This window comes from Phyllobates terribilis, unplaced genomic scaffold (assembly GCF_046119375.1).
Source record: "Phyllobates terribilis strain yellow unplaced genomic scaffold, ASM4611937v1 Scaffold_323__1_contigs__length_2155407, whole genome shotgun sequence".
NCBI classification, from domain to species: Eukaryota; Metazoa; Chordata; class Amphibia; order Anura; family Dendrobatidae; genus Phyllobates; species Phyllobates terribilis.
In genome coordinates, this window is record NW_027363083.1 from 592,970 (window position 1) to 607,800 (window position 14,831).

At 44.2% G+C, this 14,831-nt stretch overlaps 1 protein-coding gene across 1 annotated transcript in view; it reads right to left on the minus strand.

Annotated features, from left to right (window-relative positions):
• LOC141221153 (microtubule-associated serine/threonine-protein kinase 4-like) overlaps window positions 1–13,411 on the minus strand; it is a 46,095-nt gene extending 32,684 nt beyond the window's left edge. Inside the window, exons 1-15 of the mRNA XM_073666499.1 lie at window positions 13,316–13,411; window positions 12,984–13,085; window positions 12,763–12,832; window positions 12,121–12,188; window positions 11,844–11,929; window positions 10,807–11,015; window positions 8,752–8,890; window positions 8,530–8,662; window positions 7,064–7,229; window positions 6,859–6,957; window positions 6,512–6,634; window positions 6,258–6,367; window positions 6,071–6,156; window positions 5,538–5,674; window positions 4,957–5,049 (exon numbers count right to left, since the gene is read on the minus strand). Of these exons, the coding sequence (XP_073522600.1) occupies window positions 4,957–5,049; window positions 5,538–5,674; window positions 6,071–6,156; window positions 6,258–6,367; window positions 6,512–6,634; window positions 6,859–6,957; window positions 7,064–7,229; window positions 8,530–8,662; window positions 8,752–8,890; window positions 10,807–11,015; window positions 11,844–11,929; window positions 12,121–12,188; window positions 12,763–12,832; window positions 12,984–13,085; window positions 13,316–13,411 (1,717 nt within the window). The remainder of the gene's footprint in view (window positions 1–4,956; window positions 5,050–5,537; window positions 5,675–6,070; window positions 6,157–6,257; window positions 6,368–6,511; window positions 6,635–6,858; window positions 6,958–7,063; window positions 7,230–8,529; window positions 8,663–8,751; window positions 8,891–10,806; window positions 11,016–11,843; window positions 11,930–12,120; window positions 12,189–12,762; window positions 12,833–12,983; window positions 13,086–13,315) is intronic.
• Between the last annotated feature and the right edge of the window lie 1,420 nt (window positions 13,412–14,831).

The following is a 14,831-nucleotide window of genomic DNA, read 5'->3' on the forward strand; positions in this document are numbered from 1 at the left end:
GTATGTGTGCACAGGATATATAAACCCCGGTAATTGGAGACAGGTGTGTTCGGTGTGAGGCGTGAGGCCTGTGCTCCGTGTGTGTGGGACACCGTTTGTGAGAGGCCTAGTGAGGCCGAGTGAAGCCTGGCAGCCTGAAAGGCAAAGACTGGATCCTGTGCGGATGCTAGTGGCCTTGGAAGGCAGCGGCTTTGGAGTGAAGCCTGGTACCTGAAAGGTCGAGCCTGGATCCTGTGTGGATGTCAGTGGCCTTTGAGGGAATGACGGCTGGAGACCCCTACCTGGGAAGCCGCAAAGCCACAGTGGTGGCGGATTATTGAGGAAGAGTCCTGAAAGGCAGAGCCTGGATCCTGTGTGGATGTCAGTGGCCTTTGAGGGAACGACGGCTGGAGACCCCTACCTGGGAAGCCGCAAAGCCACAGTGGTGGCGGATTATTGAGGAAGAGTCCTGAAAGGCAGAGCCTGGATCCTGTGTGGATGTCAGTGGCCTTTGAGGGAACGACGGCTGGAGACCCCTACCTGGGAAGCCACAAAGCCACAGTGGTGGCGGATTATTGAGGAAGAGTCCTGAAAGGCAGAGCCTGGATCCTGTGTGGATGTCAGTGGCCTTTGAGGGAACGAGGGCTGGAGACCCCTACCTGGGAAGCCGCAAAGCCACAGTGGTGGCGGATTAAAATGGACTGCAGCAACTAAACCCGGCAAAGGTAGTACACTTTGTTACATGGACTGTGTTATGGTCATTGATAATTTATTACCTTGCCGTAGGCTGTAACCTGGAGCAAGTGGGCCTGTGTGCCACTTGTCTCATGAATGTTGTAGATATGTGTGTCGGCGTGCCACGGAGTTGGACCTGGTGAACTGTGGCTTATGATGTAATAAACTGCAACATTGTGAGAAAAACGTAAAGACATTGCACGTGTGCATTGATTGACGCAGCGAAGCGAGTAACCCCCAGTATGATGACTAGCGCTGCCTTACAATCTGTATTATTCTGTATATTATACTGGGTGTCATTCTCAGTATCTGTATTATTCTGTATATATACACTGCACAGTACCACTTCTCTTGTCCTGTATAGTGGATGTAATTCTCAGTATCTGTATTATTCTGTATATATACACTGCACAGTACCACTTCTCTTGTCCTGTATACTGGGTGTAATTCTCAGTATCTGTATTATTCTGTATATTATACTGGGTGTCATTCTCAGTATCTGTATTATTCTGTATATATACTCTGCATAGTACTACTTCTCTTGTCCTGTATACTGGGTGTAATTCTCAGTATCTGTATTATTCTGTATATATACACTGCACAGTACCACTTCTCCTGTCCTGTATACTGGGTGTCATTCTCAGTATCTGTATTATTCTGTATATATACACTGCACAGTACCACTTCTCCTGTCCTGTATACTGGGTGTAATTCTCAGTATCTGTATTATTCTGTATATATACTCTGCACAGTACTACTTCTCCTGTCCTGTATACTGGGTGTCATTCTCAGTATCTGTATTATTCTGTATATATACTCTGCACAGTACTACTTCTCTTGTCCTGTATGCTGGGTGTAATTCTCAGTATCTGTATTATTCTGTATATATACACTGCACAGTACCACTTCTCTTGTCCTGTATACTGGGTGTCATTCTCAGTATCTGTATTATTCTGTATATATACTCTGCACAGTACTACTTCTCTTGTCCTATATACTGGGTGTAATTCTCAGTATCTGTATTATTCTGTATATATACACTGCACAGTACCACTTCTCTTGTCCTGTATACTGGGTGTAATTCTCAGTATCTTGTAATGCAGCAGCTTGCTAGCATTACTGTAAATGGTCCAGGATGTGTTTTACCTGACCATGTACCTTCCCCTTTAACTGACTGGTCACATGACTGTGACATCACACAGGTCCTGTATGCACAGTAAAGGTCTGTACACATGACTGGGACAGCACACAGGACCTATACACACAGCTGACTGATCACATGACTGTGACATCAGCAAGGTCCTGTCAGTATGGGTGTATGTGTGCACAGGATATATAAACCCCGGTAATTGGAGACAGGTGTGTTCGGTGTGAGGCGTGAGGCCTGTGCTCCGTGTGTGTGGGACACCGTTTGTGAGAGGCCTAGTGAGGCCGAGTGAAGCCTGGCAGCCTGAAAGGCAAAGACTGGATCCTGTGCGGATGCTAGTGGCCTTGGAAGGCAGCGGCTTTGGAGTGAAGCCTGGTACCTGAAAGGTCGAGCCTGGATCCTGTGTGGATGTCAGTGGCCTTTGAGGGAACGACGGCTGGAGACCCCTACCTGGGAAGCCGCAAAGCCACAGTGGTGGCGGATTATTGAGGAAGAGTCCTGAAAGGCAGAGCCTGGATCCTGTGTGGATGTCAGTGGCCTTTGAGGGAACGACGGCTGGAGACCCCTACCTGGGAAGCCACAAAGCCACAGTGGTGGCGGATTAAAATGGACTGCAGCAACTAAACCCGGCAAAGGTAGTACACTTTGTTACATGGACTGTGTTATGGTCATTGATAATTTATTACCTTGCCGTAGGCTGTAACCTGGAGCAAGTGGGCCTGTGTGCCACTTGTCTCATGAATGTTGTAGATATGTGTGTCGGCGTGCCACGGAGTTGGACCTGGTGAACTGTGGCTTATGATGTAATAAACTGCAACATTGTGAGAAAAACGTAAAGACATTGCACGTGTGCATTGATTGACGCAGCGAAGCGAGTAACCCCCAGTATGATGACTAGCGCTGCCTTACAATCTGTATTATTCTGTATATTATACTGGGTGTCATTCTCAGTATCTGTATTATTCTGTATATATACACTGCACAGTACCACTTCTCTTGTCCTGTATAGTGGATGTAATTCTCAGTATCTGTATTATTCTGTATATTACACTGGGTGTAATTCTCAGTATCTGTATTATTCTGTATATATACACTGCACAGTACCACTTCTCTTGTCCTGTATACTGGGTGTCATTCTCAGTATCTGTATTATTCTGTATATATACACTGCACAGTACCACTTCTCTTGTCCTGTATACTGGGTGTCATTCTCAGTATCTGTATTATTCTGTGTATATATACGCTGCACAGTACCACTTCTCCTGCCCTGTATACTGGGTGTCATTCTCAGTATCTGTATTATTCTGTATATATACACTGCACAGTACCACTTCTCCTGTCCTGTATACTGGGTGTCATTCTCAGTATCTGTATTATTCTGTATATATACACTGCACAGTACCACTTCTCCTGTCCTGTATACTGGGTGTCATTCTCAGTATCTGTATTATTCTGTATATATACGCTGCACAGTACCACTTCTCTTGTCCTGTATACTGGGTGTAATTCTCAGTATCTGTATTATTCTGTATATTACACTGGGTGTAATTCTCAGTATCTGTATTATTCTGTATATTATACTGGGTGTCATTCTCAGTATCTGTATTATTCTGTATATATACACTGCACAGTACCACTTCTCCTGTCCTGAATAGTGGATGTAATTCTCAGTATCTGTATTATTCTGTATATATACACTGCACAGTACCACTTCTCTTGTCCTGTATACTGGGTGTAATTCTCACTATCTGTATTATTCTGTATATATACACTGCACAGTGCCACTTCTCTTGTCCTGTATACTGGGTGTAATTCTCAGTATCTGTATTATTCTGTATATATACTCTGCACAGTACCACTTCTCCTGTTCTGCTGAAGAAGAGGTGGCATTGGCTTTGGGGAGGGTCAGTACTGATGGGTTTATTATTTTCTATGTCTACAATCCTATGGTTAAATAAAAATTAATCCTGAACAACTTGTTTAAAGGGGTTATCTGAAGTTTGGAAATTGTCCTCTATCATTGGGATATGGAATAATTTTCTGATTGCTGGGGGTCCAACAGCCGGGACCCCCACTGTTTCCGAGAACCAGGGATCTGAAGAGCTCTGGGTGAATGGAGCGGTAGTCGATCATTCGCATTGCAGCTCCATTCAAACGTGGCTTAATAAACATCCCCTATAATGGAGTGGTGAGGGGCATGAACAAGAAAGCAAAATGTGCTGAACTTTTCATTGTGCCTCAATGGGATGAGGGGGGCGGTGATTTGGCATGTGGGCTGGTGGGGTTTGTGTGACAGGCGTGCTTTTTCATTTTTCATCCCATTCCAGCCCTGATCTCTATATATATATATAATTAAAATTCTTTTAAAAGCAGAATTGTTAATATGTATTTTTTATCGCTTAGCAGAATGCAGAGTGAAGTTTGATAGATATAAGAAAATTTCAATAAATATAGAAGTTGTTTTTTTTTTTATTAGGGATAGGGTAGAAGGATAAGGGATGAACAAAATCAGGGACAGAATCAGTAGACAAAATCATAGTCAGGAAGAAATCCGGATCAGATACCAGGTGATCAGTAAAAAAAGCCAAGTCAGGCGAGCAGTATGGATACAGCGGAGCCTGGTGACAGAGGCATTACCGAAACAAGTCCGGGTAGAGATGTTACAGTTAGAAGGCCACAGGTAGATGGTGAAGGTCCTTCTTTACAGGTCCAGCAGTGATGGTGGATCAGCTGTACTCCGCTAGATGCGGAGCTTTTCCGTCTTTTAGATGACACTTGGGCAACAGCGACAGCATGCAAATGCACGAGCAGCCCTAGATAATCCACGCCGGCAGGATGATAAGATCCGGCGGAAGATGGAACCTAAGAGAAGAGAAATACATACAGTGTAAGTGATGGGACTCCATATTACATGATGCTACTGTGCGGTCAGTGTGGCCGGCCGGACAGCAGAGGAATCTTATTCACACAGATGTCCGGGGTCATTGTCAGCCATCATACATGTGACAATCCCATCACTGACAGATGACATCTGCTCCCCATGACTTATTCTCATCACTAACATCACACAACATGGAGATGATTCTCACACTTACCTCGTCTCTTTTTCCCCTTTTTCCCATTTTCTGAGTTTTGTTGGTCTATACTCAGATTCATTTCAGATTTTCTTTCCTCTTCAGTTGTAAATTCTGATCAGAAAGTAAAAAAAACTCAGTAAAGAAATATTCTTATAGGATCTGCTTTGTGTACTGTATATAGAAGAATTGTTCTAGTCCTGTCCCCTATAGTCCTGATAATCTGGCATTGCATTATTATAGGGCAGAATAAGTCCTATATACCGTTCATGACCTAATCTGAGGGGCATTAGATGTATCACTGATATGGAGCAGTAAGCGCCCTGTGTGCCGCCACGTGGTGCATCACTAATGAGCGATATTCTACTATAGGAGACGATGTCTTCTTATATTGAAGTGAGTTCCTGGATGCTAAAACGTATTTTACAGAATCCATGAAAACAATTCCTGGATAAAATTAAGGAAATAGAAATACAGTATGGGCCCATGGAAAATATAATTGGGATCCATGAAACCTGGACAACATAGGAGACCTAATACAGAAAAACCAAATATTTGAGCCTTGAAGTCAACATTCACCTTTTGATGCTGTATATACATACCTGATGATGGGGACGAGGAGGGCAAGCTGTTTATAGCATTGTCGCTATCAGATTCAGAAAGCGATTCTTTCTGCCTGTCAGGAAGAATCAGGGGGTCGGACCAGAAGACCCAGGAGGTAACTTCCAACTCTCCCATTCTATGATTTAAGAAAAACATGTAAATCACAAGTCAATGCAGAATAAAAGGGGTGGTCTCACTAGAAGAACACCGACTAGAGGGCCTAATAGGACATATGACAGTCATAGTGAGGAAGGTTTTATGCTCCAATCTACCTTCTATGGATCAGAGCGAAAAACAACTAGCAATAATGGCTGGCATGTAATACTACATCTCTCCTACAGTATGGGCAGCTCTAATACGCGTGAATGGCTGCAATTATGGGCTATTATCACCAACGGTTTCTGAAGCCAAAAGCACAATGACCGCTAATCATTGAGGCTGAATTTGATATTATGGTATTTATGTCCTATATTATATGTTGTGCATATATATCAGCCTGGAACTCCCATTAATGACCCCATAATCTACTCACATTTCTGAGATATTGGTTGCTGGCGTACACTCTGGAGGAGACTTCTGGTCCTCATCATTCATCGTTCTGGTAGTGATGGTACAGAGCTAAACATGGACAAAAACAAGATATGAAATACTTTTTTTTACTTTTAGAGGTCTTTTTTGTTTCACATATTTTGGATTTATTGATCACATACGGTACTTACTTTAGAAAGCTTTTCAGAAGATGATGTAAAATTTTGGAAGTCAAGGTTCTCATTGTTCTCACTTGTACCCTCCTCATCCTCTGAGACCGAATGGTCTATTTCAGAGTGATCTACAAAAGTAATGAAGTATTATTAGAGGTTGTTAGTATAAAACAGGCGTCATTTATCACAATATTAGTGGGTACTGATTATTACATTTTATGGAAGACAAGACAAACAGCCGCTTAGTCTAGATGATGTCTTCTTCTACTTACCGATAAATAAGCTGTTGTCCACATTTGAGGCAAGCTGAGGAATGTACTCTGGCTTCTGACTTAGAAGGTTGTTAAAATCTAAGTCACTCAGGAATGGATGACTCTTGATCTCAAGTGATCCTCCTGGAAAAAGAACAAAACAAAAGTGATGTGGACATTGTCAGAGATTGCTTCACATCTGAACAGTTTAACTTAATCTGAATTAATGACATAACTGAGTCAACATGAAGGAAGAAGACTGAAAGTCATAGTGTGGAGAACTAGAAATGGACAATCTGATAGAGACGTGTTGATCCTCAAGGACATGAGTGATAAGTGTGATAGGTGAATAGTATTATATCTCTTACCTGTCCCAAGTCTATCTGCAGGATTTGTTCTGAGCAGCTCAGTAATCAGGTTCTGTGCATTGGGAGTAGGAGCGGAATTACAATCCCAAATTATGTCACCTGTTATACAGAAAATAAAATCTCTTTACTGGACTGTAAGCTAAAGCAAAGTAAACACCTAAACCAATGTAACTGATCAAAGCAATGGTCGGATCATTCCACTTACCAATGACAATCCTGTCATAAAGCTCAGCTACAGAATCTCCATCAAATGGTACAGATCCCGTGAGAAATTTATGTAGGATTATCCCCATTGACCACCAGTCAACAGGTCTTCCATAGCCTTCTTTGAGGATGACCTCTGGGGCGATGTAATATGGGGTGCCACATAACTGGAAAACAACAGAAGATAAAGATGAAAATGATAAAATTGTTATTATAACACGTTCTCGCCATAAAAACACAATGACAAAAGATAAAATATCAATGGAAACGTTCTCTAGAAATGAAGAATGTAGAGAAGACACAATAGTGTGATGAGATTTGTAAAGAAAAAAAAACATATGCCAAAGGCAAGGTGAACAGATGGGGTATATTAGTTAACCAAATACCAAAGCAAAACAAAGAAAACCCCTTAAAATATAATCTTTAATAGCTACATTTAAAAGCACCCATATCAATATATGAAGACAAAATGCATAAAATGTACAATATATGGGTAGTGGGATAAACGTAGGATAATTGACATGCAGGCTTGCCCTAGAGATCCCAAATGGGCTGAGATCCCGCCTGCCAGTGGAGGTTGACACCCTAGCTAATCGGTTTGGCGCCCCCCTCCACATCGGCACACCCTCCGTGACCCTATCCACCCCTAGACAGACATACACATATACAGATAATGATGAAAGGCAGACAGTCATGTCGCTGCTAACATGCTGAATGAAAAAAAGGCAATATTCAATGTATCAATTATATGGAAACAGGGAAGCTGATATAATGTAGTTCCACTAGTACAGATAGGATATCAAATGCACCAATCTATACACAATTCAGTATGATATATAAACCATCATTCAGAAGCCTATTATAGATACATAAAGTACATTAGTGCTGGCAATTACGGGCAACAAGAACAATATTATAAAAGCACGTGTGCTCAATTAACGGTAAACATAGGAACATAAATATGTCCAAAGTAGTAACAAGTCACCTATATAATGACATTGAGCATGAAGATAATAGTCTAGGACAGACAGTATATATAGACAACCTCAAAATCCCCCTGGCTAATCTATAATCAGGACTGATCTACACAGGACACGTCCAAATGTTGGGACAGAGCATTATCCAGTGTGCGAATTACAAAAAAAAGTTGCCAAAAAAGCATTTTAGTCAGCAGTAACCAGAGGACTTATCTGTAAATTGTCCCAACACGTTTCTCCCCCTCCTAATTTGGGGTTCATCAGGGGATCATATTAGGAGATAGCCACAATGAGTCAGTGGACAGACGCGGGAGATAAATACACCCCGATCGGAGAATACTGCTGCCGCCACATTTTATGGATTTTGTCTTTATATATTGATATGGGTGCTTTTAAATGTATCTATTAAAAGTTATATTTAAGGTCTTTCTTTGCTTTGGTCCTTGGAGATTTGTAAAGAACAAGCTAAATTCCTGTAAGTGTTACCCACCTCACGGTCCAGGAACTCCCTGGTGATGTCCTCCGCTAATTCCTTGTAGGTGTTGGTTTTTGGTATCATGACACCAACTTTTGAAATCCCAAAATCGGTAACTTTTATGTGTCCAGCAGATGTAATGAGGAGGCTGTGGAAGAGAAGATGGTTTTAGCCTCACAGACCGTATGATAATAAATGATAACTTCCCCCCTTTATTATACTACGAGGGGCACTTACTTATCCGGCTTCAGGTCTCTGTGCACCACACCGTAGCTATGGAGGTATTCCACAGCAAGAACCGCTTCTCCAAAGTATAAGCGGGCCAAGGGGACAGATAGAGGACCCCTGGTGCTTAGGAGGGTCTCACAGTCGCCACCTATAGAAGAAAGGAAATATGACCGGTGTGTGGTTTATACAGCAGATCACCATGATGTATAATGGGAAGTGAGCGGAGACATTGGGATAGGAGAGAATATAAACAGATATAATGTATAGTGCACATAATATTAGTCTGAATCGATGGAGAAATGTCGTCCATGTAACTAATAACATAAAGTGATGTCACATCTCGTCTACAGCTGGAGATACTGACAGGGAGATCACACAGACAGTGGCGGACAGAGAAATCTCAGGGCCCCATAGCAAAAGTTCTAACTGCACGCCCCTTAAAAAAAAACCTTACTGAAGTCAATCGATGTTCTCAACAGCAATACACCTTTTATAACCATTTTAGCATATGATGCTCCCAAAAATGCCCCCACCCACAGACTGAGTTAGATATCCCCACAGTGAAATCTTAATCCAGTTTCACCTTACAGATATAATGTAGCACCTGTCTATAATGTCCCCACTCAGTATGAGGCCAGTCACAGCCCCCTACTCAGTATAATGGCGCCCACAGCCCCCCCTACTTAATATAATGGCCCCCATAGCCCCTCAGACAATATAATGGTCTCCACCACTGCCCACGCAGTATGATGGCCCCCAAAGCCAATCAAACAGAATTAGGATCCCCACACAGAATAAGGACCCCCACTGCACACCATTCAATATGAGGACCCCCAGGGGATGTAGGGGCATGTACAGTCACCAACTCAATATAGCGGCATTCACAGTCCCCTATAGCCCCTCACACGGCACACCATTCAGTATTATGGTACCCACAACCCTCAATTCTCAGTATTATGGCTTCCACCAATCTCGCAACTCAGTATTATGCCCCCACCAGCCCAACAACTAAGTATAATTGCTCTCACCAGCCCCACCACTCAGTATTATGGCCCTCAGCAGCCCCACCACTCAGTGTTATTGCCCCCAACAGTCCCTCCACTTAGTAGTAAGGCACACAATAGCCCCACTACTCAGTATTATGGCCCCCACCAGCCTCAACACTCAGTATTATGGCCCTCACCAGCCCCACCACTCATTGTTACGGCCCCTACCAGCCCCACCACTTAGTAGTAAGGCACCCACCACTCAGTACTACCACCTCCACCAGCCCCACCTCTCAGTATTATGGCCCCCACCAGTATCAACACTCAGTATTATCGCTCTCACCAACCCCACTACTCAGAATTATGGCCCTTATTAGCCCCACCACTCAGTGTTATGGCCCCCACCAGCCCCACCACTTAGTAGTAAGGCACCCACCAGCCCCACCATTCAGTACTATAGCCCCCACCAGCCCTACCTCTCAGTATTATGGCCCCCACCACTACTTAGTGTTATGGCCCCCACCAGCCTCACCATTTAGAATTATCGCCCTCACCAGCCTCACCACTCAGTATTATGGCCCCAACCAGCCCTACTACTCAGCATATGGTCTCCACCTGCCCCATCACTCAGTGTTATGGCCCCCACCAGCCCCACCTGTGCAGTGTAAGTACTGAGACTCCACACTACAGATGCAATATTGTGGCGACATCGAAGAACCTGCAGTACACGGAGTCTCGGACCCATCTGCGGAGGCTGAATGGTGGATTTAGGAACCTTTGGCTCCCTGATCCACCATTGTTTTCATCGGTATTCATATTCTGACAATGTGAATACCACTGAAATTGTGATGACAGGTGGTGGAATGGGGCCCAGTGCCGAGCGGTGCCAGGCCCGATCTGACTCACTGGCACCATAGCACTGCTGTACACAGATCAAGAATTTCCAGGCATCTTGGTAATAGAAAACCTACAGTAAACGCACTGTGAGGATGTAACTGTCCTAATTATCCTAATTATAAGAGCAGTGATAAGATGTAAGCAGACATGGGCTGAATATACTACAATATACATGTCCTACCTCCTACATACTCCATTACCATACACAGGTGAGATTTTGTTGGAAAGGAGCAGAGCATGGAGACCACGAAGGGACAATCTGCGAATGTTAGGATGTCCCTCTCCAGAAAGGCCAATGCCACTCTTTTTGGAGTGTTCAGGTTTCGCTTGAACATTTTCTTCAAAGCAAAGATCTGGTGTGAGTCTTTATGGTGCGCTAAGTAGACGGCACTGGAGAGAAAGAGAATCAATGGTTAGAATGAATCTTTACTACAAGAACATCTATAGAAGTCATTATATAATGTTTTGTACTAATGTTTAATGCTAGAAGTCTGTCCGTCACTGGAAATCCATGTCTAGAATTTGATAAAAGATCACTACATAGATCACCTATGGGAGGTGTCCACAATGCCACGTCCACCGGAGCCCTCACCCAGGTCACATTACAGGTGAGAGAATCTACTGAAATTATTCTTGGGCAGATTCACTACATTAGACCAGTAGATACGATTCAGTGCAAATAAAAGTTGGTCCAAATTAAAAGTGCTCCAATTGCCATAACATGACGTTAATTATGCTCCCGCATACCCCAAGACATAACAACATAATAAATGGAGGGGAGCGAAGGAGTTACAAAAAATGAAACCCATTATAGCCACTTGTCCTCTGTGCCAGTCTTTATTGCTGAGACCAGGGAGTAGACTCACATGGTCATGGTGGAGGTTGGGGGGTGCAGATGTCATTGATGAAATTTCGTGTCACCCCCTCACTTGACCATGTGTTGCCAATTACTCTTATCAGTTCGCTAATGGATTCCGAAAAGAACAGACCGGTGCGGAGGAGGGGGAAGCTCTGATGGGGGTGGCAGTGTAAGAACAGATGAGGGTCTAGGACAGGCAGGTGTAATATATTATTCTATTTTAATCCCTTTCCTTAATAGTTTGTTTTCCTACAGATCATATAATTTCCCTATGATAACACTGAAGGGAAGAGCACAGAGTCTGGAGCATTGTCATTGGGAACCTTGAGAAATGTGGATTATGCCAACAGAAAACTCACCCAAAACTTCCACTGCTGATCAGTTTGGATGTCCCATAGTCGCTCTTATGCGGCTGTCTTGACGGGGTCAATGATTTGATCACGCTCTATAAAAAAATAAGAAATTATATAAAGATATAGAAGCTGCTGGAAAAAAGCTCCGGATGCAAAAACATCTCCCTTCTGTCATCTCCTCTTAGAATAGAGACATCCCATGGTTATATGGGGACAATACTGGAGGTGTCATTCACACCCCATAATCTGGTGATACACCGTCATCTCTCTCCATGATACTTACACCGTCAGATTCTTGGATCTCCGGGATCTCACAGATTCTACTGTCAGCATCCGCCAACACAGTTGTTTCTAAAAGAGTGAAAAAATGATGAAGAAATAAAATGTATTAGACGATATTAATCCTACATATATATTACAACAATATAACTCAGACATGACAAGATGTCTGTAAATGGGAATAATACTTATTATATAGGGATTCTAAATATGAGAACGTACGGAGCATCCATGAATAAACGTAATGGAAATGATGAAGGACTCCCCCAATCATCACATGAATGAGGACCCCCCCCCCCTCGCTGTACATGTGAGTGATGGTAAGAGAGCTGAAGCGTAGGAGCCATATGCAGATTATCCTGGAAGTGCACTGGGGGCGTGTCACAGTATGGATTTCTTCTTCCACGCCCCCAGTGCACTTCCATGCTGATTTGTATACGGCTTCTACATTAGATTTCCCTTGACTGAGACATTGGATTTCTGCAAAAAATTATTACAGAGAAATGGCCAGTACAGTCATACCACAATATGCAAAAATGTGCTGACAGGTTCCCATTACACAGAATATACAGAGTAAATGTAAGATTATTCCCTGTTCTCTATAATATCTGGATATTTCTTGTAGGAGGTCGGGTGATCGGCTTACCTGTAGTCAGATCGCTGTTCAGTCCCGGGATTAGATTTTGCTCGTCTTTGGTGTCGCCTTCTGCTGTTTCCTGGTAGATATAATATATATAATTAACATGTGGAACCTTACACTAAATCATCACATAGATAAATCAGGAAGGACTAAACCTGCATTTACAGATGCAGCCAATTGTAACTGTACAAATCAGACGTGTGCTAGAGAAGATGACGGCTCCTTACCAGGCGTTCCGAGGAGCGAGCCGGACGCTCCAGTACACACAGGACTTTTTCGGCCAGGTCTTTAATAAAAGCCAAATCTCCATATTGAGATCTTTCTTCAGCCTAAAAAGAGGAAAAGAAACAAAAAGGAAAATTTTGAGATGAGAAAGGTCACAATGGAGGAGGCCGCCATTGTATGTGACATTTGCTCCTCTCTGCAGATACAATAACTCTGGGGACTCATCGTGTTTTATATTGGAGGAAAGAAACTTCTATCCCACCATTATCTATAATATAACCAGGGATGGGTCCTTCTTTCCGAAGCCGCTATAGACTGCGCAAGCGCACTGTACCTGCACAATGTGGCCGCAGACAGAAAACACATCCAGACCGGGAGGCGGACGGGGATGGAGGAGGAGTGTGGTGCCAGAAATAGAGGTATGCGTCATTTCATCATGGCTATGGGGGGTCTCCTGCTAAAAGTGGGGAGGCTATGGAGGCAGTGGCGTACCGCCAATGGCGGCAGGCCACGCCACTGCTATGGGGCCCGTGAGCCGGGGGGGGGGGCCCATAGCAGTCGCCTGCACCGTGTATGCCCCGCATCGGGGCCCTTGCAACAGGCTCCGCTCCCAGGCCCGGCGTTAGCACCCGGGCAAGTGCCAGGTCCCTGAGCAGGCAGGGGGCCCCACTCCGCTCAGGGCCCCGGCACAATACTTACCTCTCCCCGTGCCTCCGCAGCTCCGGTGTCTTCCGCGTCCTGTGCTGTGACGTCTCAGGTTAGAGGGTGGGATGACGTCTTTCCACCACACCCTCTGCTGAGCAGTCACAGTGCAGAGCGGGAAGACAGCGACGCTGAGGAGTCCGGAGCAGAGCAGCGGCAGCAGGTGAGGTGAGTATGTCATTTTTTTTTTTTTTTAATGTATGGAGGCCTGGGGCCCATACACTATATAAGGGCTCGTACACTGTATGGAGCACTATATGGGGGCCAGTATTCTGTATGGAGGACTATATGGGGGCCCATACACTGTGTGGAGGACTATATGAGGGGCAGTATACTGTATGGATGACTATATGGGGGCCAGTATACTGTATGGAGGACTATATGGGGGCCAGTATTCTGTATGGAGGACTATATGGGGGCCAGTATACTGTATGGAGGACTATATGGGGGCCAGTATTCTGTAGGGAGGACTATATGGGGGCCAGTATTCTGTAGGGAGGACTATATGGGGGCCCATACACTGTGTGGAGGACTATATGAGGGCCAGTATACTGTATTGAGGACTATATGGGACTATATGGGGGCCAGTACACTGTATGGAGGACTATATGGGGGCCAGTATTCTCTATGGGGGCCAGTATTCTGTATGGAGGACTATATGGGGGCCAGTATACTGTATGGAGGACTATATGGGGGCCAATACACTGTATGGAGGGCTATATTGGGACCCATACACTGTGTGGAGGACTATATGAGGCCAGTATTCTCTATAGAGGACTATAAGGAGGCCGGTATACTGTATGGAGGACTATATGGGGGCCAGTACACTGTATGGAGGACTATATGCAGGCCAGTATACTGTATGGAGAGGACTATATGGGGGCCAGTATTCTGTATGAAGAATGTCTTATACTGTGTGGAGGACCATAGGGAGTGCATTATACTGTGTGAAGGACCATAGGGAGTGCATTATACTGTGTGGAGGACCATTGGGAGTGCATTATACTGCGTGGAGGACCATAGGGAGTGCATTATACTGTGTGGAGGACCATGGCGAGTGCATTATACTGTGTGGAGGACCATGGCGAGTGCATTATACTGTGTGGAGTACCATGACGAGTGCATTATACTGTGTGGAGAGGTGTGGG